This window comes from Hoplias malabaricus, chromosome 4 (genome assembly GCF_029633855.1).
Source record: "Hoplias malabaricus isolate fHopMal1 chromosome 4, fHopMal1.hap1, whole genome shotgun sequence".
NCBI lineage: Eukaryota > Metazoa > Chordata > Actinopteri > Characiformes > Erythrinidae > Hoplias > Hoplias malabaricus.
In genome coordinates, this window is record NC_089803.1 from 41,523,847 (window position 1) to 41,548,088 (window position 24,242).

Sequence of the window (24,242 nt, forward strand, 5' to 3'; positions counted from 1 at the left end):
TTCAGGAACCAGGCTAAATGTGGAGGTGGACATTCCTGATAGAGGAATTCCTCTGTGAGTAATGGAAACATGAAGTGTGAATACATGAGGAACAAAAGGTGACTGGGAAAATGACTGTGCTTATTGAGGTTAAACCTAAGGCCTGGTAGATGACTGAAGAGATGATGCTGAGGGTGAAAGAAATCAAGAACAAAGCAGTGAAAGATACACTGTGCTACTGTGATTTAAATTGTTGCTAGGGCGCAGGAGTCAAACATCAGGACATCATGAGATTGAACCCTGAAGAAGAATATAAATCAGACAACAGTGCTTATCTTTAATAAACATTTATTTTAGGAAGAACAGGAAGGAGTGGGCAGATTGAGAGGACAGTAGAGAAAGGAAATCAGGAGATAGAGAAAGGGAGTAGAGAAAGTAATGAGAGAGAGAGCAAGTAGAGACCAGGAGAGACAGATGATGGAGTAATGGAGGACAAGAGAAGGAGGTGGCTCCTTCCACAGACACCTGTAAAACCAATTACTGAATTAAGTTTGTTCAACACATGAACCAAATACCATTATGCCATAACATTATTTCAAAGCTAAAGTCACTACTATCAACTGTGTCAACATTAATTTCACCTGTAAATAGTTGTGTAGTGTTAAGTTTTATTCCCCAAACAGTAAAAGTATGTGTTTTTTTATATATATATTTACCTTGTCTGCTAGTATAAGAGTAGCTATAAACCCAAGTTAAAGGGAAACGTATACGATTGTGGTGAAAAAAAATATTCTGTGGTTTGTTTACATTCATAAGCTTCACGTCTTTTAAGGTGGAACATTGTGTTTGAAGTATTACTTTTTTTTTTTTTTTACACCAGAGAAACCCATTTGTTGCTCAAATTGTTTAGTTTAGTTTATTTCCATGAATTTAGTGAGGTCCCTAATTTTGAGTCAGTTTCATCTAGAGCAAAAAGAATTCAATATTACTAACCTGTAGAGCAATATCCTGATCCTAGTTCATGCTTTTCAAAGTTTAGCAGCCTCTACGCTGTCTAAAAACCTCCACTGTCGTGAACAAAAAGTGAAGGTCTGGCATACCAGACTGAGACCCTTGTTTGTTTGTTTGTTTGTTTTTTGTCCATTTACAGACACTGAGACTTTATAAACACATTAGAGGGGTTTCCAGCACACAAACAGACTGGAGAGCAGCAAATGGTTAGGAAACAGCCTCAGAATTTTGAATGAAATGTGTTTTCACAGGTGGAGACGTCTATGGATATGTAAATGCAATCTGCTCAGTTTGCATTTCCACAAGCAGGGTGGAAAAAAGGTTTCAGACAATGAACGAATAAATGAAATACATATATGAATTGTCACTTTGAAAACACCATTGCGTTATAACATGAAACATTAAAAATGACAATTGGGAAATGTGTTTTCATTAAAATAAGGATATCCATAAATTATTAAAATTTTAACTGTAAATGGAGTTACTGAATCTGTTTCAACATTTGAAAGGTTGACATTATGCTATTTTCAATTAAATATAGGTTTTAAATCAATTGCACTTTTCTTTTAACTTAACTTTTGCAGTGTCCCAACTTTTCTGGAAATGAGATTTGTAGATGGAATTGGTTGTTTTGGATTTATGGAAGGGAGAGAATGTGAACATTTTAGAGTGTGGTGAATGACTCAGAACACACCTGACTATAACAGACAAAAAGATGTAAAGATGATTGGAGATGTAGTGAGATTAGAAAGCGGGAAGCTCTGAGTCGTCTGTCATTTAGACCCAGGTTAGAGCTTTTTTAAAACAGTTCAACTCTCCCTGAATTAAGCGGAGAGCTCAAAGTACAGCAGATCATACGTATTCTACACAGCATGCAGATACACCCAAGGCCAGTTTGTAAAATCTCACATGGAGGGAATTAAAATGTAATATGATATTTGTATAATAGGACGGAAAGCGGTTTCATTTTACAAGGGGGTGGTTTTTGGCATTTTATCTCAATTTTTGGGTGGTCTCCCCTGGCACCACACCTCCACAAGAATCCTTTTGTACAGAGCAGTTCAGGCAATGGTAACGTTGCAATTCCTGTCTGCCATCAGTAGGTGGCGCTGCTTGCCCACACATAATATGTACTGTTATTGTATTCAACATTTCTCTGTGTTATTTCTATGTACACAATCAAAATGACCAATTAAACTATCACTACTGCTTTTCTTCTCATTTTCAGTATTTGAGAAGAGCACAGTGAACTTAACCACCTCCAGCCTGATTAAAAAGCATTTAGAAGTGAAAATAAAGACAAATATAAATTGTGCTGAAACAGATGTTAAGTAAAAATCATGCATAATTGCTTTTATAAATATTGAATACTCTTTTAAAAACGATTATGCTGTATTTGATATTTCTGATAATGTTTTGCAACAATATTGGATTACTGTGTATGAACACACACACGTACAGTTTGCCCATTTCACTGTTTAGGACACCCACAGGGCAGGTATGGTTTAGAGGGTGGATAATTATCAGCGCTGAGTGGATCAGACACAGCAGTGGTGCTGGAGTTTTTAAACTCCTCAGAGAACTGAGAACAATCCACCAACTTAATTTACCAAACAGCGTGCTGTGATCACTGAACGACTAGAGGACGTCCAACACTTTGCAGCAACAGATACACTTTGGAGCATCTGGCCAGTGAATGTGCAATGTTACACTACAGCAACATGTGTCTGACCCACTCATACCGACACAACACACACTAACACACCAACACCACGTCAGAGTCACTTCAGCACTGAGAATTCTTCACCACCCAAATCACACTGTGGTCCTGTGAATGGACTAACAAACAGTAACGTGGACTACGTCTGTAGTCATACACCTACAAATTGCTTCTGTATGGACAATGAGTGTGATCATTTTAATGTTAAACCTGATCATTAGTCACCGCGTTTATGCTATGAAGAGTGAGCGCCGCCTGCCGACCGAGGGGGAAACTGCAGCGCCTGCGTTGACCTGTAAACAGTGAACTGTACTGTACAATAATTTGCCATCGATCAAATATTTACTCTCTGTGTTATAAAGTCTATATTTATTTTTCAGAGTTAGAGCTCACTCAGAGTTTCCCTTGCCTCTGAGCCTAGCAGTTGTGTGTGTGAAACTGTGCCTCTTCCGTCTGACACTGCTTTATGCGGAAGGGTGGGACCTGAGCAGGTTCTGCAAATAAACTCGCAGCGCTCTCGCTTTTCGTTTCTTGACATTTCAGACCAGGGTTTCTCTCCCGCTCTCATTCTCCCTCTCTCTGTGCTGTGAAACAGTGAGAGAGAGAGAGAGAGAGAGAGAGAGAGAGAGAGTGCAGAAGTGAGTATCTGAACAGCTGGGACTCTAGTTTTGATTCATTAGAGAGAGGCTGGTTTACTGAGACGCACCTGGCTCCAAGAGTCCTCCCCCTTCTCATCGGTCAATGTGTGTGTGTGTGCGCCGCTGCGTGTCACAAAGTTTACTGCTCCCGTTCAGCTCCGCCCGAGGACCTCTGACTCTTTTCTCGAGGTGAGTCTTGCTCTGTTTGGTCTCCGTTGTGACTGAATGACGCCTGTCATTACTATGACTTTGACTGAGCGTCGTGCCAGTTAGAGTTAGTCGAGTTTAATTACGGAGAGGCGGCTCCTTTATTCGTCGTTTTACCAGTCCTCAAACACATTGCTGAGAGCAGGTAACACACACACACACACACACACACAAACATGTCAGCTACATACTCACTCCGAAGATGAATATGACTTCGAGTCCTATTATAACTTCTTACTAGCGTTCCGTCCTACCTTAAAAGGTGCAGTCGTGACATTCAGAAGCCGTTACATTTAAGGTGGAACGGAAAAACCCAGTAATTAGACTATTTCAGCTTCTTCTGGGTGTGGGGGTGTGTACCCGTCTCCTGCTGTCAGCACCCCCCTGGAAGACGGTTTAGTGTTAAAACGAGACCCTTCCTCTGGCCTTCCCTGGAGAGGCTGAACCCTCACAACGGCTCTGAACTCTGGAGCCGTTTCGAAACAGCTGTTGAAAAATGGGAAGTAGGTGAGCTGAGGTCGTTCACAATTTTAGTGGTTCTTACATTCAGCGGTTCGGACTGAACACAAAAATGTGTTCAGAGGGGTTGGAACATTTTTTATATTCAGATTTAAGCTTATTTTAGTAAATTTAATTAATCTACCCAAATTGGACCTGGGTCTTGCTTGTGTTAAAGGGAGCGGTGAGTTGAAGCCACCGCGAGATGGTGTTTGTTTCAGATTAAATTGAGGCCTTTGTGTCCCACTCAGGAGTTTTTCCTTTTTCAAACACCCAGAGTCAACGTGCTGTGTTTATTGTGTGTCTTTAACACTGATATGTGAAAATGAGCTCTGCTCTAGTTGGTTCAATGTATTTCATCTCATGCAAAATCAGTTCACAGCTGAAACACTAATAACCTCAGCCTGAGTGGGCGGGGCTCTGTATGCTAATGTATAAATGTGTACATTTCTTGACCTCACCAAAACCATAAATTCAGCTTGGGCTTCGTTTTCCATTCACAATCACACGGCTGAGGAACTAGGTGGAAAATTCAGAAACCTCATCACACATTTGTGATGTAGACAGCTTTTTAAGCAAACAAACTGTGGGAATGTTAATAGAATATTGTATTTACAATTGCTTCATATGTCATACATACGTTTTGCTCTATAACTAAACAGCAATTATTTTCTAAAAGTTCTAGGGGTCAGTGACCAAAAAGCTGTGGGTTTGGATTTGAGATAGACAACTTAAACCTAGAGTTAAGGACTGTCAAATGTCCTTTGGCCTTTTTTTTTTTGGAATAATTTGACTTAAGGCTAAGGTTATTTGGCTAAACTGAGAAATTCTGCTTTGTTTCAATACCCTAACAGGCCTATTTTTGTAACCAAGAAGAACAAGATGACCTGGCTTTATTCGTAGTGCTAAATATATGCCCTACTGTCATTCAGTTGTGGTTGTTGTCATGTACACAGCCCAGGGTTTGGTTGCCTCTGACTGGTCTAACATTTATATAGAAGATAAATGACCCTTGTTATGATATTGTTCTTAATAATATGGGGACTATAATTTTAATTATACTATTGTGTTTTGAAAACTGCAATTTTTTAGCTGCAAATTAATTACAAACGTGATTATTTCAGCCAAAATGTGAAAATTTTTAAAAATTTGCAAAATTGCAAAATTATTATTGTTTGCAATTATACCAGTCAAACCTAGGACCGATATGAACCGATATAAACTCATTTGTTTTTGGACATAATCAACCAAAAAGATTTGTATATTCAGTTCCACTCAGAGTTCTTTTAAAAAGCTTTGCTCAGTCTGACCTGCATGTTTTGTTATTGCTAAAACTTGGTGCTTTTACAACACTTGTGTCAAAAGAACAGAGTGAACCTATTGAAATTAGACTTGTAGACTCTATTAGACTGTGGACTTGTATGATTTTTTTTTTTTTTGACAGATAGTATTTTAATACACGAGCTGTTGTAGCAATTAGTGAAATGCTCAGAAACCTAGAAAGTTGTTAGTGGTTTATTATAAGAGGGAAAAAAACCCACAAAAATATCTCAAAGCAACTAGCCACAGGTTCTGCATTTGTAGTAACCAATAGTTGAAATGTTGATTTTGATATGGTGTGTTTTACTGTACACACTTAAAAATTATGGTTCTACAAGAGTTCTATAGTAAAGAACATGGTTCTATAAAGAACCCTGAACACTCAAAGAGCCTTTTGCATGAGTAAAGTGTTCTTTGCATCAATAATGGGTTCTTCAGATCAAGCTGGGCTGATCCAGTCAGGTTTGGTGTTTTTACTGTATACATTCCTTGTAATGGCACTTAGTACTTGGGCCCAAGATTGCTGTGACCCATAGCCCAGATTCGCATAGCAGTCAAAATGCACAAAGAGGACCCTCATATCTTCATAATTTTGGTCAAGACCGGCTGAACCATTGATCCTCAAAATATTTTGGGTGTAATTTTGTCACATCGCTGGTTTTATACATGGGTGAATCTGTAGTCAAATATAGGACCACCTCAGTTCTAGAAGTTTACAAAGAGGAAATATATCTGCTTTTTCAACATTGTCACATACTAATGGTAAATCACATGGATATAAACTGAAAAGCCGTTACAACTTGTAAAGGATGTGATTTTATTATCTTTTTTTTTTAATATATGAAGAACATGACTTGAAAGCATTATTTTAACAATGGCATCAAATGCAGTCTGTGCCTGAGAAAACCTGTTTGAAACACTGCACTCTGCTTCACAGCGCCTGTTTGTGTTTACCCTGTATTTACACAGACTTCCAGTCAGTTATTTCAACAGACCCTTCCCAACGCCTGTTTCTAGGCCCCATGTGCATTTGTTCAGCTTGGAAAACATGGCACCCTGCAGCTGATTTTTGCTGTGTAGGGCTGAAAGATATTCAAAAAAATTCTAATTTTGACTCTTAAGAATGCAATTTATGTCCTAACATTATCAAGAATATTATTAATAGCTTACAATATTACAAACACAGTATTGTGTGTGTATATATATATATATATATATATAATTGTAATTTTTTTACCTTCACTTTCTTCTTTGTATAATACTTGAAATACTTCAGCTCAACTCTCTAATGCCTGTTAACCCTGCTTGGGTGATGGCAAATGGTAACATGACTTGACCACTGCACAGCCGAATAGGAATCTGTTCCCTGCTTGAGCAAGCATACCACATGAAGACTCATACATTTGCGTATCTCTAACATGATCAGAAATGTAAATTACTCTTGATAAGAGCATCTGCCAATTTTAATAAATGATCCCATTCCATTCGTAATAATACCTTTAAAAAATATATGGTGTGTAAATTGCCCTGGCCTTTTGTTATGCAGATTGAACACTGAAGATATTTGAGAAACTGTGCTGAGATAAATCCCAATGTTATGTCCAAAGTCTTGCAACTTCTTTTTAATGGCAAACCTATGCCTGTAACATTTTGTAATCTTTCAGCTTTCATTGTTCCTCATCCAATCAGTGAATCATCAATGAATGAGCTCAGGACTATAGTTAGTAATCGTTAACTTCCTACATTATGTGCATTGCACTGCTTTCACAGCAGATGAGACTCACATTTTGTTGTCTTTGTTTGTTTGTCTTTTTTATGTATAGTTTGAAATGAAATATCATCTTTGAAAATGTTTATAAGCACATGTACACTTTAAGCCATACAGGCTAGAGCTGCCTCAGGTATTTACCAGACCGGTGGTACACGAAACATCCTGAGGTGGTATGTCAGATGACCACATACATTGAAAAAAGGAATTATTGGATAATTGATCATCTAAAGTGGTATTTGTAAATTGGTCTGTTTTATTAGTTTAAATTAATTTCAGTTTTGATTTTACAAAATAATCACATGGACAAATATCAACTCAAAGATCTGCACATCCACCATAAAGAATACTCCAACTACAGTTTCCAAACCCCAAGAAACATTTTGCCATCCTAGTGGCATAGAGAACTGTTGAAGAACTTTGTTTACCACTTGTTTAAGAGATGACAAAACCAAGCCCAAATACTCTAACACAATGGATCCTGAGACAGATTTGTTTTTAAAGCTCACTGATGTAGTCCCTTCCACTGCATGGTTAGGCTCAGCCCTTTCACTAAAGTTGTAAGCAATTGTAACTGTCAGACCTGGTTAGTGTTATCATTTCAAAATTTAATTACCATTAAAAAATGTGGTTGATTACCATGGTTTAAAAAAGCTCACATAGAGTCAAGCAAAGTTACCAACCATCTCCCAGCAGCAGCTGCACAGGCACAGCACTTAACATGGGTTTGTTTTGTGTCTGAGAAACATGTCGCAGTGACAGAACTGTGGTGTGGTGCCTAGTATCACCTGTCTGTCCTGATTTCACATCCCAAGGACCTTCAAAACCAGAGGAGGTGAAATTAGAAACGGGGGGTTAGATTGGGAACCCAGCGGAGCTCCTGAAGACTAAAAACTATACTTACTATTGCTGATGCACTTGTAAACTTATACCATTTAGCATGGCAGTAGAAATGTGCAAGTTCAGTCATTTAATTGTATTTTTAAGAACAAACAAGACAAACAAGACTCACTGCTCTGTTACACAAGATTTTGTATTTTTGCTCATGGCTTCCTTTACCGTTGCATAGTGTAAGACACTTTTACAGCACTGCCCTGAAATGTGCTCTTAATCTCACATGAGGATTTCACTATTTTACATATGGCAGGAAAACATAAATTCTTCCGAATTTATTGTTTATTTAGGTCTATTTTTGTAGACCTTAATTTAATTGTGTACAGTGCTACTGATTTTATTTGTGATGTTCTGTATTAAAAAAATGGTGGAATGATTTAAGTGTGTGTTTATGTACTTATATAATCATGATGCTTTTCAAATTTCATACCATTTTTGTCTTATATTTACCTGCAACAAGTCTATATATGTGGCCATCATTACAAATTAGGCACAGTCTATGACAAATACCCCATTCGAGTGTAACATGACATTAAATATTATTTTGTACCATCTGTGTGTTGGAAAGATTTATAAATGTGTATGTGAGAGAGAATTCAGGTGGTTTGCAGCACTTTATCTAAATACCTATATTAAAAAACACAGCCCTACAATGATTTTTCCAGTACGTGTAAATGCCCATGTGCTTAGTCATGCTTGGTTGCATTTGAGAGAGTAATTTGACCTCTCTGCTAGTAAAAGGTGAAAATGAATTGACCACCAACTCTGCTTCAGTAATCTGTCAGTATCTGGTTTGGTTTCCTGAACAACATTTTCCTTGTAAATGAAGAAAACCCATTCAGAATGGTGTGTAATCCAAGACTAGGCTTAAACTCTGTCTGAGACTGTTACCTACTAGGTCCTATGTTTTTGCTACATTGGTGGTTTATCCCTTAAGGCTGATCCAGTTATAATTTTAATAATTATTATTAACTTGTAAATTAATAATTTACTAGTATATAGACTACACTGAATGACCAGAGGTTTGATGGTATACCACCATGTGAAGATTAGTAAGGTACTTGTTAGTTTTGATCACAGACACCACTCATCTGAGAGGCATTAGATGAAGTTGTATCATGCCAAATAACTCTCAAACAACTATTCTGTTTAAAGTATGAAGCATGGGCTTGATTCATCTGGGCATCATTAAGGCTTCCATGGTTCCTCAAATCTTTCTTCCTCAACTTGTGGGGTTTTTTTTCTTAAAAAAAAACTTTGTTAATGACTGTATTTCCCAATCCCTGGTCAGAGTTACAATATGCTCATCACTTTCTTTCACAGACGCTGTTACTCACTTTTTCCAAAGCACCTATAGAGAAATAAACCCTTCCTCTTTTCCACAATGAGTGTCCAGCCCCGGAGAATCCGCTTAAAGCCATGGCTGCTTGCTCAAGTGAGTACTGAAAATTTATGATTCAGTATGAAGTGAAAAATGGCATATTTTCCTAAAATGTTTTAAGCATTTTGGCTTTACTTAAAGCCAGAGGTGGCCCAGTAGTGGCTTTAATGTAAGGCTAAAATAAATCACTAACATGTATTAAATATGACAATATTCTTCTGAAATGAAGGGTATCAGTGTCCTCCTTTTCCTGCAGTCACAGACTCTACTTTTCTAAGTCTTTAGGATTATGAATTTGGAAAATTATTTTGAGGATATGATGGCGATTTATCCATGAGAACCTTGGTGAGGTCAGGTACTGGTACTGGAGGATTAGTATTAACAAATCTGAAATTACCAAGATCCTCACAAGCTGGATTTTGAGTGAGGGGGAAAATGTATGTTCTAAAGCGCTTTAAAATTCAGTGTGTCATTCTGATACCAATTTCCTTGTAAAAATAGACACTTCTTCTCCCCTCAGGTGAACAGCGGGAAATACCCTGGCCTTCACTGGCTCAATAAGGAGCGCCGCCTGTTCCAGATTCCCTGGAGGCATGCCACACGTCACCTACCCACCCTGGAGGAGGAAAACACAATATTCAAGGTGAGCCTTGCTGATAATTGTGCCTTTATGTATTATCATATACACTTCTGCTCAAAAGGCTGAAATCACTTGCTATGTTAAGATTTATTTGCAAATATAACCACAACAAAACATATAAAATACAAATAATTTGTAGTTTTCACTTATTATTTGGAATCTGTTTTGGAAATTGCACATGCCTAGAGGAGTTATTTTATGCTGAAATTTGAACCTTTCATTGTCCACATACAGCAGTACAATGAAATCTGAACTCCACATTTAACCTATGGCAGTGAACACACACACACATACACCTGATGCAGCAGACAGCCACATTGGCACCTAGGGAGCAGTTAGGGGTTTCATACCTTGCTCAAGGCCATTTCAGTCATGGATGTTGAGGATGGAGAAAGCGCTGTTCCTCCACTCCCCCCTGTCACCTTCTTTTGCTGCCAGTCTGGGGCAGTGAACTGCAGACTTTTTTGCTTAAAGCCAATGGCTGCCACCTACACACACACTTCCTGCAATCAGATTGGTTTTATTTTACTAAAACCAATCATCCCACACTGTAAACTGTAATTAATCACTTTTGAATGGCAGCATTTCAGATTTAATTACATGAAAATTACAGCCTTTATAATATGGCTGCAAAATTAATCATATGAAAATAATTATCATAATGTAGAGTAGTGATGGGCCTGCCTACTTTTACAGTTCTGATCTGATTCAGATAAACAACTGCAGATACAGATTCTGATACAAGAGCTTGTTTTATTTAATTATCATTATTGGAGTGGGTTTTGTGGTTAAGGATACATCATGAAGCTGAACTAGACCAAAAAAAATACAAGTTACACGAATGCAAAGGTTTTTGTCTGGGTATTCAAAATTATCTTCATCCACACCAACAGTGTGTTTTATTTTTAAACACCCATCTATGGGAGAACACAAAACATCAGAAAAATGCTTGCTTTCTTTATTTTATGTCTAATTTGTTTTCTTTCTCTTAATATTCTCTGCATCTCCTTTTCTCTCTGTTTCATTTCATATACATAGTTTTCCAAAAGTTTAGAAACATGGTTTTATTTTGTGTGGACAGGAGTCCAACACAGAAACAACAACCTTTGTTTTTCCTATGTACTGTACCTCAATTACGTGATGTGTCCAAAACTGTTCCCTATTCACTACATAATGCACTATTTTGGGATTCATTTTGTAGGAGTGTCTGAATACTTTGTGGACAATTTTCAGTGCACTTTAGCAATCCCACAGCCCACAGCAAAAGGTAGTGTACAACCCATGTACACTAGCTGACACTGGTAGATAACTTGTACCCATAATGCACTGCACTGTTTGGGGCGGGATACCCCGCACAAGATGTGTCTGAAATCTATCACTGACCTCCTGAATTCCATTCACTGAAATAGTGCACTGTGTAGTGAGTAATATTGGGAATGGTGAACAGGGAGCCACTTCAGACATGGGGACAGACGCTGCCAGTTTTATGGTAAGATGTGGAATGGAACGTGGATCTCTATTATGGCTGCTTCATGGTTCAGCAAAAGAGCCGTACTGGATCATGAATCTGTTGGTGGATCTGCCCACTTGTTACTGACATCAATATTGGACCCGATATAGGATCGGATTGGGCACAACTCTGGTGTAGATGTCTGTATAGATTGATTATTTTATTTTATTTTTTAAATCAGCAGTATTTGTCCTGCTCCTGCTCACAACATAGATGCTTTGGCATGCTCCTCCCCACAGTCCTGCATGCACAGAATAAAAATCTCCTTCGTCGGAAATAATATTGTATAGATATTAGGTTTGCAGCATTCTCACTAATTACTAGGTGAAGTACAAATAGACAGACTGTGATTTTAAAAATGTTTTTTTTTTATTATTATTTATTTATTTTTTTTATATATATAATTTGGTGTAAATAGATGCTGACACTTCTTTATTATTTATTTATTTTTTCCCCCTAGTGGATATTTTATCCAATTTTTTAAAAAAATTATCTTTAAATTATTTTTTGTCCTTTTCCTGCAGGGGTTTTAAGGACCTCTCTCTGCTGGTCGTTGGACAAGAGATGACACTTTTCAATCCCTTAAGTGCTGAATGCATACTCCTGTGTATGTTCTAGCATTCTGTTGAGGGGCGAGTTGGAGTTATGTTTAGTTAAGGGGCTTTTTACTCATATTCTCATGAGTAGTTTTGGAGAACTGAAAGTGTTGTGAGTTTCAATTCCACTGTGTTGTGTAGGACTGTGTCATGAAAGGAAGTTCAGAATGTCTCCAAGCCACGAGTCTTTTCTACAACTCCACATCAGAAAAAGTTGGAAGAGTATGGAAAATGCAATTTATAAATGAGAAAATTATAGAAATATTAAAGGACAGTTCTTTTAGAGAAAGGCTGGGGTGGATTAACATGTTTCTCCATTTACAGTGCATATTATCATTAAACAATTTAAGAAATTAGAAGGATCTTTGCATAAAGGGCAAGGGTGCAAGTCTAAACTGAACATTCGTAATCTCCGATCCCTTAGATGGCACTGTATCAAGAAATGTTATTCATCGATAGCTGATATAAGCACATTGGCAAGTGATTACTTTGGCTAACAATTTGGAAAACTTAAACTAAATGTAGGAAATGCTGCTTTTTTTGTTGTCTCATATTTCTTTTTGCATTTTCCAAACTGTACAACCTTTTTTTTTAATAAAACATTCGCAGAAGCTTAATGGCTACACATGGTACATGAACCTTGCTTCCTATATACATCCTATAACTTCCCATATTTAGTTAGATATGTTTCTAACAATCCTCCTACTTCTCATTCTATTTTTCTGCTGTATAGGCCTGGGCACTTGAGACAGGGAAGTATCAGGAGGGTGTAGATGAACCGGATCCAGCCAAGTGGAAGGCCAACCTCCGCTGTGCCCTGAACAAGAGCCGAGAATTCAACCTGAAATATGACGGCACTAAGGAGACCCCAATGCAGCCTTTCAAGATCTATGAGGTGTGCGACCAGCCAATCAATGGCGGTAAGAGGTGGTTTAATTTATTTGACACTGCTGGAAGAAAACCTCATCCTCAAAACACTGACCTACAGAAGAAGAAAGCACTGTTCTTAACATATCATTCATTCAGGGTCGTGGTGGGAGCCTACCCGGAATCACTGGGTACAAGGCAAGAACACACCCTGGAGGGGGTGCTAGTCCAGTCCATTACAGGGCAACACACATTCACTCACACTCATGCCTGTGGACATCTTTGAGTAGCAAATCTACCTACTAATGTGTGGGTTTTTTTGGAGTGTGGGAGGAAACTTGAGCACCTGGACACACCAAGCTCCTCACAGTCAGTCACCCAGAGCGAGGCTATAACATGTCATAGTACAGATTTATTGCTAAAATTATGGGAAATTTTGTAATTATCTGGATAGTTCTATTTTCTTGATCAGTATTGTGACTGATTAAAATGAAAGGTATTTTCTAGAAATGCATCCTCTTCTATTTTTGGCCATGAATTTATAGGCCAGAATATTGATAGTGGCCTGAGGTGTGATCAATTGTTCTTTGTGGTTGCAGTGTTATAACACAATATGGCGAGCTCAGGCAGTCAGATTATTGGATACCCGCATCAAGCAGGCAGAAAGAAAATACCTGCAGTTGAATGGCACCTTTTTAATGTAATAGATGCACATTTAAGAATCAAGCCATACATGCTTCACCAGAAATGACTTTTTAAATAACTGCACTAAATGTATTTGAATCTTTGGCAGGATTTTGAAGCAAAGACACTGCATGATGAAACCATCTGCTGTCAGCGACATGCTGTTCTACTCATAGCATTTAGCAAGAATTTACTTATAGTAGTTAAAAGACAAATAGTAATGATCAGAGTGAACATTCACCCTGATCATTACTATTTATTTTAAATTATTAATTAATTTAAAAACAAAAAAAGTTTTGCCTTTTACTTAAGTACGATATAGTGACATTGATTATTGTTGTTACATATAACCTCAAATCTAATGAAGTTGGGATGTTGTGTAAAATGTGAATTTGCAAATCCTTTTCAACCTATATGCAGTTGAATACACTACAAATACAAGATATTTAATGTTCAAACAGATAAATTCTTTTTTTTTTTTTTTTTGCAAATATTCACTCATTTTGAATTTGAGACCTGCAACACATTCCAAAAGAATTGGCACTGGGGCATGTTTACCACTGTGTTACATCACCTTCCCTATTAACAACACTCAGTAAGCGTTTGGGAACTGAAGACACTAATTGTGGAAGCTTTGTAGGTTGAATCCTTTCCCATTCTTGCTCAACAGTCTGGGGGCTCTGTTCTCGTATTTTGCTTTTCATAATGCACCACACATTTTTAATGGGAGAGAGGTCTGGACTGTAGGCAGCCAGTGTAGTACCTGCACTCTTTTAATATGAAACAATGCTGTTGTAACACATGCAGAATGTGGCTTGGCATTGTCTTGCTGAAATAAGAAGGGACGTCCATTGAAAAAGACATTGCTTGGATGGCAGCATATGTTGCTCTAAAATGTATGTCTGTATGTTCATTTCAGCATTAATGATGTCTTCACAGATGTGCAAGCTACCCATGCCATGGGCACTAACACACCCCCATACCATCAGAGATGCTGGCTTTTCAACTTTGCACTGATAACAATCCGGACAGTCCTTTTTGGCCCAGAAGACACGACATCCATGATTTCCAAAAACCAATTTGAAATGTGGACTCGTCAGGCCACACGACACTTTTCCACTTTGCGTCAGTCCGTCACTGATGAGCTCGAGCCCAGAGAAGCCAGCGGCGTTTCTGGGTGTTGTTGAAGTATGGCTTTCGCTTTACATGGTACTTGCAGAGATTTCTCCAGATTTTCTGAATCTTTTGCTGATTTTATTGACTGTAGATGAATAAATAAATTTCTTGCACTTGTACGTTGAGAAACATTGTTCTTAAACTATTGGATGATTTGCTCACGCAGTTGTTCACAAAATGGTGAACCTTGCCCCATCCTTGTTGTGAATGATTGAGCCCTTCACGGATGCTCCCTTTATACCTAATCATGACACTCACCTGTTTCCAATTCACTTGTGGAATGTTCCAAACAGGTGTTTTTTAGCATTTGCCAACTTTTGTCTTTTCTTGCCCCTGTCCCAATTCTTTTGGAATGTGTTGCAGGCCTCAAATTCAAAATGAGTGAATATTTGAAAAAAAAAAAAGTTTATCCATTTGAACATTATATGTCTTGTCTTTGTAGTGTATTCAATTCAATACAGGATTTGCAAATCATTGTATTCTGTTTTTATTTGTTTTACACAACATCCCAACCTGGAATTATGGTTGTAGATTATATAAACATTGAACCGGTATGCTAGTTTTAGTAGCTTCATTTTTGGCCTTTCTCTAGAGAATATGAATGATTATCCAACTTTGCTTTTATTCATTGTTAGTGGTTGGCTGAAGCCCTTTATAATAAAAAAAATTGTTTGCCCTTTTTAAATAATAATGACAAACTACCCAAATAATCCTGATTAAACGTTTACATACCCTTGTCCTTAATACCATGTATTGCCTCCTTTAACATCAGTGATAGTTTGAAGCCTTTTGTGAAAGTTGTGGATGAGGCATTTTATTTTCTGCACGTTTCAGATCTCCCCAGAGTTGCGCAATGATATTGAAGTCAGGAGACTTTTTCACTTTCTGCTGTAGCCAATGACAGTTTGACTTGGCCTTGTGTTTTGGATCATTGTGATGTTGAAACATCCAAGTGTGTCCCATGTGCAGCTTCCAAGCTGATGAGTGCAAATTTTCCTCTAACACTTTCAGATAAAATCATACTGCCATCAATTTTGATGGGCTTTCTTCTGGTGACTCGACCACGCAGCCCACATTTTCAAGTGCCTCCTTGAAACAGCTATACCACTTTTTTCAGTAAGCTGACATTTTGTTTTTCTTTGCACCCTGAACTGCATCCTTCTAGCAGCTGGTACTGAAATTTTAGTTGGTTTGCCTGACCTTGGCTTGGTTTCAAGAGAATCCCTCATTTTCCACTTTTTAATTAGTTTGAACACTACTGATTGGCATTCTCAAGTGTGTGTGTGTGTGTGTGTGTGTGTGTGTGTGTGTGTGTGTGTGTGTGTGTGTGTGTGTGTGTGTGTGTGTGTGTGTATACTTTCCCATGTTATAAAGTTCAACAATATTCCCCCACACTCTTTGATAATTATTTTGCTTTCACCATGGCTCCAACATCGTCAGTGACAGCACTGGATAAAACATGCAGGGGTCTGTCAGGAGCCCAGTAACTTACTGAATTTTATACACGCACCTATTACAAGCAAATAGATCACAGGTGTTAGGGGTTGCATTTGGTAACCATTTAAATTTGTCTGTGTCAACTTGTGTATGTCATCATGCCTAAACTTCCAGGGTATGTAATCTTTAAATCAGGGTCATTTGGATAGTTTCTGTTGTCATGGTTTAAAAAAAGCGCAAAAAATTGTTTGATAATAAATGGCTTCAATCAGCCACTAACCATGAATTAAAATAAATGTTGTATTGTGCTCCATGTTCTCTGACAAATGGCCAAAAAATCATAAATTACACCAGGGTATGTAAACATATGAGTACAACTGTGTGTTAAACAGATGGATTTTTTTTTTTCACAACAACAAATGTATTATGACCAGGAGTTTCCAAACATTTGTATGCACTGTGACTTGACATCTGTGTTGGTAAAATGTTTTAATGGCAAAATTCATGGATTCGGAAGGGTTTCTTATGGTAGAAGTGAAAAATGAAAGTCTCTTGTGCTCTTTCAGATGGAGTGGAGGATGATGATGAGGAGGTAAGCTTTGGATATAATTAGCACAAAAAACAACAGTGAAACTTTTATTTTTTCTTTCTATTTATTTTGCACTGAGCTGAATTAGTTCCAATTTATATGAAGCCTTGTTTCATGATCCTTTTTTTTCTTTCCCCTTTCAGATATTAAACTTCGAGCAGCTCTCTATCAGTAAGTATTTATGTTTTTCAGTACACAGTGATTCCTTTTCAATTTGGTGAATCAATATTGTGCACCTTCTGGTCTGCAGCATAAAATGTAAAATTTTAAAAGAAATTTGTATAGACTGTGCTGTGTTAATGTCTGAAAATGTTTTTAAAATATTTTACCTCGGCAATTAGTGTGATTGTGCCAAATCACTGTAGAACTTGTTAAATAGTAACTAGATGTTTGGTTACAAGGATACCATCAGGAGTAGGCAGATTTTGTTTTTAATAAAAAATTATGATTTACTTTTTAAATAATAGTACAAAATTTTAGCAAAACTATTATATTAAATGATAGTAGGATTGATTAACTGAAGCAGGTACTGTAAATACTGATATGCTTGAAGACAAGGAGGGCATTGGGGATCATTAAGCTAACTTACTGTTTGACATAAATTAATAGTATATTATGATGTTTTCATGTATTTATTATAACCCATTTTAACAGATAAACACTGCTTAGATAACTATGCAATAACTTGCATACTCTGGAGGTTAAAATCAGAGCTAACTCTTGCAACTCGCTTTTGGTTTTAATGAATATTTAATATGACAGACTCAGGAATTGGTGAACCTCCAGGCTACCCTGCATTTCCACCTAACCCAGTAGATCCATACCTCCAACCAATCATACCTTCGGATTTCCCTGGATATAGCCATATAGCTCCCACTGTGAAGCAGGAAGAGTACATACTGGATGGTCTTCCAAATGGACTTGGAATGGGGACTGGAGTCATAGCACCACCTGCTGTACCACATGCCAGCATCCCAGGGCCCATGGATAGTCCTATGCAGGAGGTGCAGCCCCAAGCGGAGAGTCAGGTTCAGCCCTGCATCTCTGACCTGCTGAGCAGTCCTCACATGCTGCCCTGTAAGCTCCCTGTCAACTCTCTCTCTTTATTGATAGCATATTTTCATCACAATCCTATTAAATACAAGGAGCAAGAGGTCATTTTCTCCAGTGAATGTTCTTTGTTATGCAACAGGCATATATTACCACAAACTACCACCTTGACCTTGTAGCCTGGAGGTCTAAGAGATTTTGTACTAAACTCTTTTTAAACATCGCCGTATGGGCATCTGGAAAGTAATTTAATGTCTTTCATGAGTTACACATTATAAAATGTGTAAATATATTTTCACGTTCCCAGTTATTGTTTGCCACTTTTTGCTAGTACAAATGGTTTATTTTTTATTTTAATTTTTTTTTCTTCCCCCCTTTAAACAAATATTTCTAGTGGCATGTGCACATTTTGCTAGCTCATTTTTGCCAAGTTATGTATTACATAAGTTATTTATACTAAATGTGGTCTAAAATTACTTTTTGCTATTGACACTTGACAAATCGTTGAAGTAACATTAAGTATTGTGTTTACCTTAAAAGTACAGCTTCAAATTAATTTAATCCCTAAAATAATAATAATCCATGACCTGTAATAAAAAGAATAGAGCCTCTGTTGTTGCTACTCTGGGGTCCAAGCATTGTGTGACCCTTTAATATAGCAGAAATTACTTATTAGATTGTCCTCAAACTGCTAAACATATTTTGTGTGTGTATAATCTCACTATGAAACTCTATCAAGATATGACAGGTAGCTTTAGGAATGTTGCAGTTAATTTTTATTTTACGTAATATTATGAGTACTACTTCCTCCATTTTCATTTCTCTTTTCCTATTCCTTTGCAGTAACTGACCTTGACATTAAGTTCCAGTACCGGGGTCGGTCAGTTGGCTCACTGACTGTCAGTAATCCTCAGGGCTGTCGGCTGTACTATGGAAACCTGGCCCCGACACCAGAGCAGGTAGAGCTGTTTGGGCCTGTCACTCTCCACCAGGTGCTTTTTCCTGGATCTGCTGACATCCAGAATGAAAAACAGAGAATCTACACAAACCACCTGCTGGATGTGATGGACAGGGGGCTGATCCTGGAGATCCGAGGGCAGGACATCTACGCTATACGTCTGTGCCAGTGTAAAGTGTTCTGGTCTGGACCCGGGGTCCCTGAAGAGGGCCCACCCAACCCCATGGAGAGAGAGCGCAAGATCAATGTATTCAGCCTTAACAATTTCCTGCACGGTGAGAGGAACTTTTATTTTGCAGTTGTGAAAATAATTATGGTACATTTTTAGGTGTAATTTTTCTTTTGTCTTTTGCTTGATTTATGCTTAATACTTCAGGGGCTCCTCCCTAAAATAACATGCATTGGTTTGCACACAAAGGCAGCACACTGGTGCAGTAGGTAGTGTCGCAGTCGCACAGCTCCAGGAGCCTGGAGGTTGTGGGTTCGAGTCCTGCTCCGGGTGACTGTCTGTGAGGAGTTTGGTGTGTTCTCCCCGTGTCTGCGTGAGTTTCCTCTGGGTGCTCCGGTTTCCTCCAACAGTCCAAAAACACACCGTGGTAGGTGGATTGGCGACTCTAGTGTGTTGCGTTGCCCTGTGAAGGACTGGTGCCCCCTCCAGGGTGTATTCCTGCCTTGCGCCCAATGATTCCAGGTAGGCTCTGGACCCACCACCACCCTGAACTAGATAAGCGCTTACAGAGAATGAATGAATGGTTTGCACACATCACTGGTCATAAAAGGCATTTTCAGAAAAATCATAACATGTCTTATGTACAAAAGATTTTGACACTTGCTCATCCAACTTTTTTTTTTCCTGAAATGAAGTGTACTAACTGGATATTTGCAGTGGTTATCCACACAAGCTTTTGTGAGGTCATTGAGCAGTTTACCTTTTATAGATTTTATACAAGTTGTGCATGCACAGCTGAGCATCTGCGTTTACAATGGTTGCACTTCAAAGTAAACGGCCTTCCAAGGGTTTTTCTTTTAAATGTAGCATATTATTTCTGTTATTTGCTGTGTTAACCAGGGAATTGTTGTAGAGGGAACATACCTTTGCATGCCAGTGAAATAATTATTGTAAGTGTATATATATATATTTTTTTTTAAATAACGTTTATCCTTCATAGGGTTAATCCTGTACCAGAAAGGGGAGGCGCCAACACCTCCTCCCTTTGAAATTTACTTCTGCTTTGGAGAGGACTGGCCTGACCGTAAGCCCAAAGAGAAGAAGCTCATAATTGTCCAGGTGTGTGAATTTTTTTTTTGCTGAATGTAAAGAATTTCTTACCTTTTCTGCTCACTGATTGTTGTATAACCTGTTGACAAAAATGGGCCGTGTTTGTCAGGGCACATTAATGATTGAGTCATCAGCTCAGTCAGTAAGGATAACCTGGGAGCTTATCTACTGAATAGCATTATTAGAACTACTTTAATGCAGTAACCTATTCCTGAATGGAATGCGTAATTTTTGCGCTCATGCTGCAATGGCTGTATTTGCAGTAATGATTAACCCTTCTTTCTTATGTTGATAGCAGCTGTCATTTGTATTGAAATTTCATCAAGATTAAAGGCAGGTTTATAACTGTGTGATAATTGTCACAATGCTGTTACAGACAAGTCATGAAAGAATACTTGGAGGTTGAGTAATCTGTGCAGTCTGTGGTCTTTCATTCGTCTAATTTGACAAAATGAAGGATTTGGTGCCTCTGCGACTGAAGACAGACTTTGATAAGGGGGGTTTAGTTGCAGGTTTTTTGACAGAAAATCCTTATTGCACAGTCTGACGTCAGCATAAGTATTAGAATGAGATACAGCTTCTTAGAGATACCTTAAGATGCACTGGAGGATGGGTTGTATGCCTGATATAAAGCTCTGCCCTGCCCACAATTTCAATTCCTCCTAGTGAGGATCAAGACCATGATCACACAAGGTGGCTACAGCAGCCTAAATAAAGTACTTATAAATGAGCCAAGGAATATGTACCTGCCCAGAAGTATGAAGTACAGTTGTGGAAGCACAAAGGATGCTGCTCAAGAAAATAGTTAGGTTATATAACTGAAAATTAAAAAACAAGAGCAAAGAGAAACTAGGCAACACTAGTTTAGCTGGACCGCCATTATAAATATATCCACTGTCACAGAGGTTTTTCTGACATTTCAAAACAGGAAAGCTCAAAATACATCCCTTTGTCAATGTCTTTGCGTACAATAATAAGTAATAAACTATAAAATTAGTTTTAGTACATTTCTAAAACCAAGCACCTTAACATTTTATCAACCAAGTAATCTATATTTGATAAAGGAACAGGGCATCACTGGAAGCTAGATATTTATTACTGATTTACATTTCTATAAGGATCCGATCGATAAAGCGATGCTGTAACTAATTCACAGCCTTGTTTATTGTGAGTAACACCTCACTCTCGTGTTCTGGCTTTAATAGTCCTGAGATTTCACCCGTTTTCGTGTAAAGTTAAACAAAAAACTGTGCCGTTGTATTTACTCGTCAGTAACGGTGAGATGTGTCCGCGTATTTGTGTCGTTATAGGGACAGACAAGATGACTTTCTGTTTGTTAAATATAGAGTAGAAAACAAAAGGCTTTGTCACAAACATTTTCCAAACATAATGAAGAGACTATGATAAATATTACCTCAACAACATTCAACACTTTTCTATTTGAGGCTCCAGTAAAACACTGAGCTGCACCACGGTGGACAGTGAACCTACAGCGCTGAAGCGGCGGAGTGTGTCCCCCGTTCAGTTCTCAACTCTGACACTTTGAACATGCATTATTTAGGTTCCAAAAAGAGCACTTGTCCAGGGGAAAAAAGGACCTCTGCTCATCGCCGAACGGTTCCAAATTTAGTCCACAAACTGGAATGTGAAATATGGCTGAATTAACAGTTCCTACTCGCACATGCATGTTTCATTAGGAATCAGTAAGCGAATATGTCTCTTCTAAAGGTCACACCAATGAAATCAACCAATTTATAGGGAAGTGGAAAGTCATAAAATTAAAATTAGAAAAACTTTTCACTCACTAAAGAGGCACTGTTCTAGCAGTATTCTGCTTAGCTGTTTTACTGTCTCTATACCCTGATCGAGGGGACTCGACCTGAATGATTTTATGTCAGCATGGCAACGTTCACACATCTTCCTCACAATGTCACATGAACACAAACTGGAGATAGCACTACAGTGTGGTTAGTCTAAGTAGGATTAACCTGAGAGCCAGAAGAGGACGGCATTTCCAATTCCAAAACACTGTAGATCTTGTCTCTTATAACTAAACAATTTCTGTATTTCTTACCCACACTCTTTTCTAGGTGGTACCTGTGGTAGCGAGGATCCTAACAGAGATGTTCTCAGGTGAGCTTTCGTGGTCCACTGACAGCATCCGTCTGCAGATCTCCAACCCAGATCTGAAAGACCAGACTGTGGAGCAGTTTAAGGAACTCCACAGACTGCTGCAGAATCAACACACACAGGGCACGTGGCCTCAGAACCTCCACTAACTAAAGACCATATCCGGGTCACCTCAGCAGCACTCTGGACCACTCACTGGAGATGAAAAGCAACTGCCCTCAGATCCGAGGGTTATTTTAATGCACCACCTCATGAGCAAGGGGCTGTAATCTACAATTATTACTTTACATCATTCAGTCTCAGGCCAAAGTTATGCAGTTCAGTCCGAGCTGTTGTATTACAGGGAACTGGCTATGAGCTTTTGTTCTGGCTGGAGGACATTGTCTTTTTTTAATGTAAATGCTTAAAGTACTGCACTAAAACACACAATAAACCTTCACTAATGTCCACTTGGACTATCATCGATTGGGGGGGATTATGTGATTTAAACTAGGGTTTTGCCACAATTAGTGTCAACATAAATCCTTTGACTAAGTTTGATCTCTGTGTTCATAGGGCATAATTTCTCTCTGACCTCTGGTGTGCACACACCTGCTAAAATAGCCCTGTTTTAACTCAGCTTGAAATGTATTAGATTTTGTACTTTGATTATAATAATTATTTTTTTTAATATTGTTTCTAAATAAATACCATAGCAGTATTTAGAGCACAGTTGTCCATCAGTGAAAGCTTCTTAGTAATTCAGAACCCCCCCTTCCCCCTCAGTGAACGTTTTGCCACCTGAATGTACAGAGGAACATAACCTGAACTCACACTATCACCACCGTTGTACATATTTGATATAAGCTTATTCTTAAGCCATTTGTGGACTCAAAACAAAGCCTTATGTAAAGTCATACTATGTCAAATTGATTTCATTAAATTTACTTTTATCGCTTTAAACTTTGAGGCTCAAACTGTCACTCAGACTCGAAATAACTGTGTAAAAGTAGTGGCCTAATCTGCTAGACCAGTGTTTACCTTCATGCCTAGCTGCATAGGCTGCTTAAGTTTTGCATAGAAGGTACACAAGGCTCCAGTCAGTTGTGTTCATACCTTTTCTGCAAGGTGTAGGATTTCACTGTTTTCTCACTGTAATCCCTGCATACAGAAATGTTCAGGAAAATAAATGCGTTTAAATGTGTCATAAGCCTTGAAAAACTGTGGGATAAACTGGGGGATCAGTTGCACATGTTTAAGCAGTGTGGATTGCATGTGCAGTCACCAGGAAGCCTGACGTTTGCCTTGAGGTCTGTATGTAGCTTCTGTGCACAATGAACCAAAAGACATTTGGCTTTTTTCATTTAATGTGCATGTATGTAATAGTTCATTGAGTTATTTACTGGCCCATGTTTTTCCTGCTTATACCCAGTGTTTGAGTATGGACGTTATTTTCCAGTGTGGTATCATTTATGGTCTCATTGAATATTTTCCTGAAATTACTTCTTCGATTGCATGGGCTTTTTGCCAGCTTTCTCTAAAGCATGCTGACTTAGCAACAGTGGCTGTCTCAAAGCATGGACGAGTCTTTACTGTTCTAAACAGCTGCTAACATCTCATGGAAGTTTTGAAATGATATTTTAGATTGGAAGAAGAGTGTGTTGAGTCTCTCAGCACTGATACTGATGAGGCCCTGTAGCTGATTGGATTCATGAAAAATACTGTTTTAACAACGTTTCCAGAGAAGGCCGCGATTTTACTGAAGGGTGCCTTCTAATGTAAACTTGTCAGACTTGACTAGGGAGATGAGTGGCAGTGCTCCAGAAGTAACATTAGCAAATGTGGGTTTTGAAAGGAATGTATATGTGGAGGTGTGTGCTGATGAGAGATTTGAGGTTCTGAGTAGATATGTCCCGCAGCCAGCATGAGGT

At 38.3% G+C, this 24,242-nt stretch overlaps 1 protein-coding gene and 1 long non-coding RNA gene across 4 annotated transcripts; one reads left to right on the top strand and one right to left on the bottom strand.

Moving 5' to 3' along the window:
* Positions 1-3,188: 3,188 nt before the first annotated feature.
* Positions 3,189-3,949, bottom strand: LOC136693745 (uncharacterized). Its single transcript, XR_010802103.1, has 3 exons — positions 3,810-3,949; positions 3,417-3,690; positions 3,189-3,294 (listed from the first exon to the last, which is right to left on the bottom strand). It is a non-coding gene; the product is annotated as an uncharacterized lncRNA (long non-coding RNA).
* Positions 3,269-23,651, top strand: irf5 (interferon regulatory factor 5). Of its 3 annotated transcripts, none has more exons than XM_066666873.1 (10): positions 3,269-3,537; positions 9,359-9,470; positions 9,937-10,059; positions 12,896-13,082; positions 16,893-16,918; positions 17,059-17,086; positions 17,678-17,992; positions 18,809-19,198; positions 20,093-20,211; positions 22,293-23,651. In XM_066666873.1, the coding sequence occupies exons 2-10, from the start codon at positions 9,420-9,422 to the stop codon at positions 22,479-22,481; spliced, it is 1,428 nt and encodes a 475-aa protein (XP_066522970.1). In that variant the 5' UTR covers positions 3,269-3,537; positions 9,359-9,419; the 3' UTR covers positions 22,482-23,651. The 3 variants fall into 3 exon arrangements, with proteins under 3 accessions (XP_066522970.1, XP_066522971.1, XP_066522972.1); XM_066666874.1 differs by lacking the exon at positions 3,269-3,537 and adding an exon at positions 3,560-3,700; XM_066666875.1 differs by lacking the exon at positions 3,269-3,537 and adding an exon at positions 3,934-4,062.
* Positions 23,652-24,242: the final 591 nt, after the last annotated feature.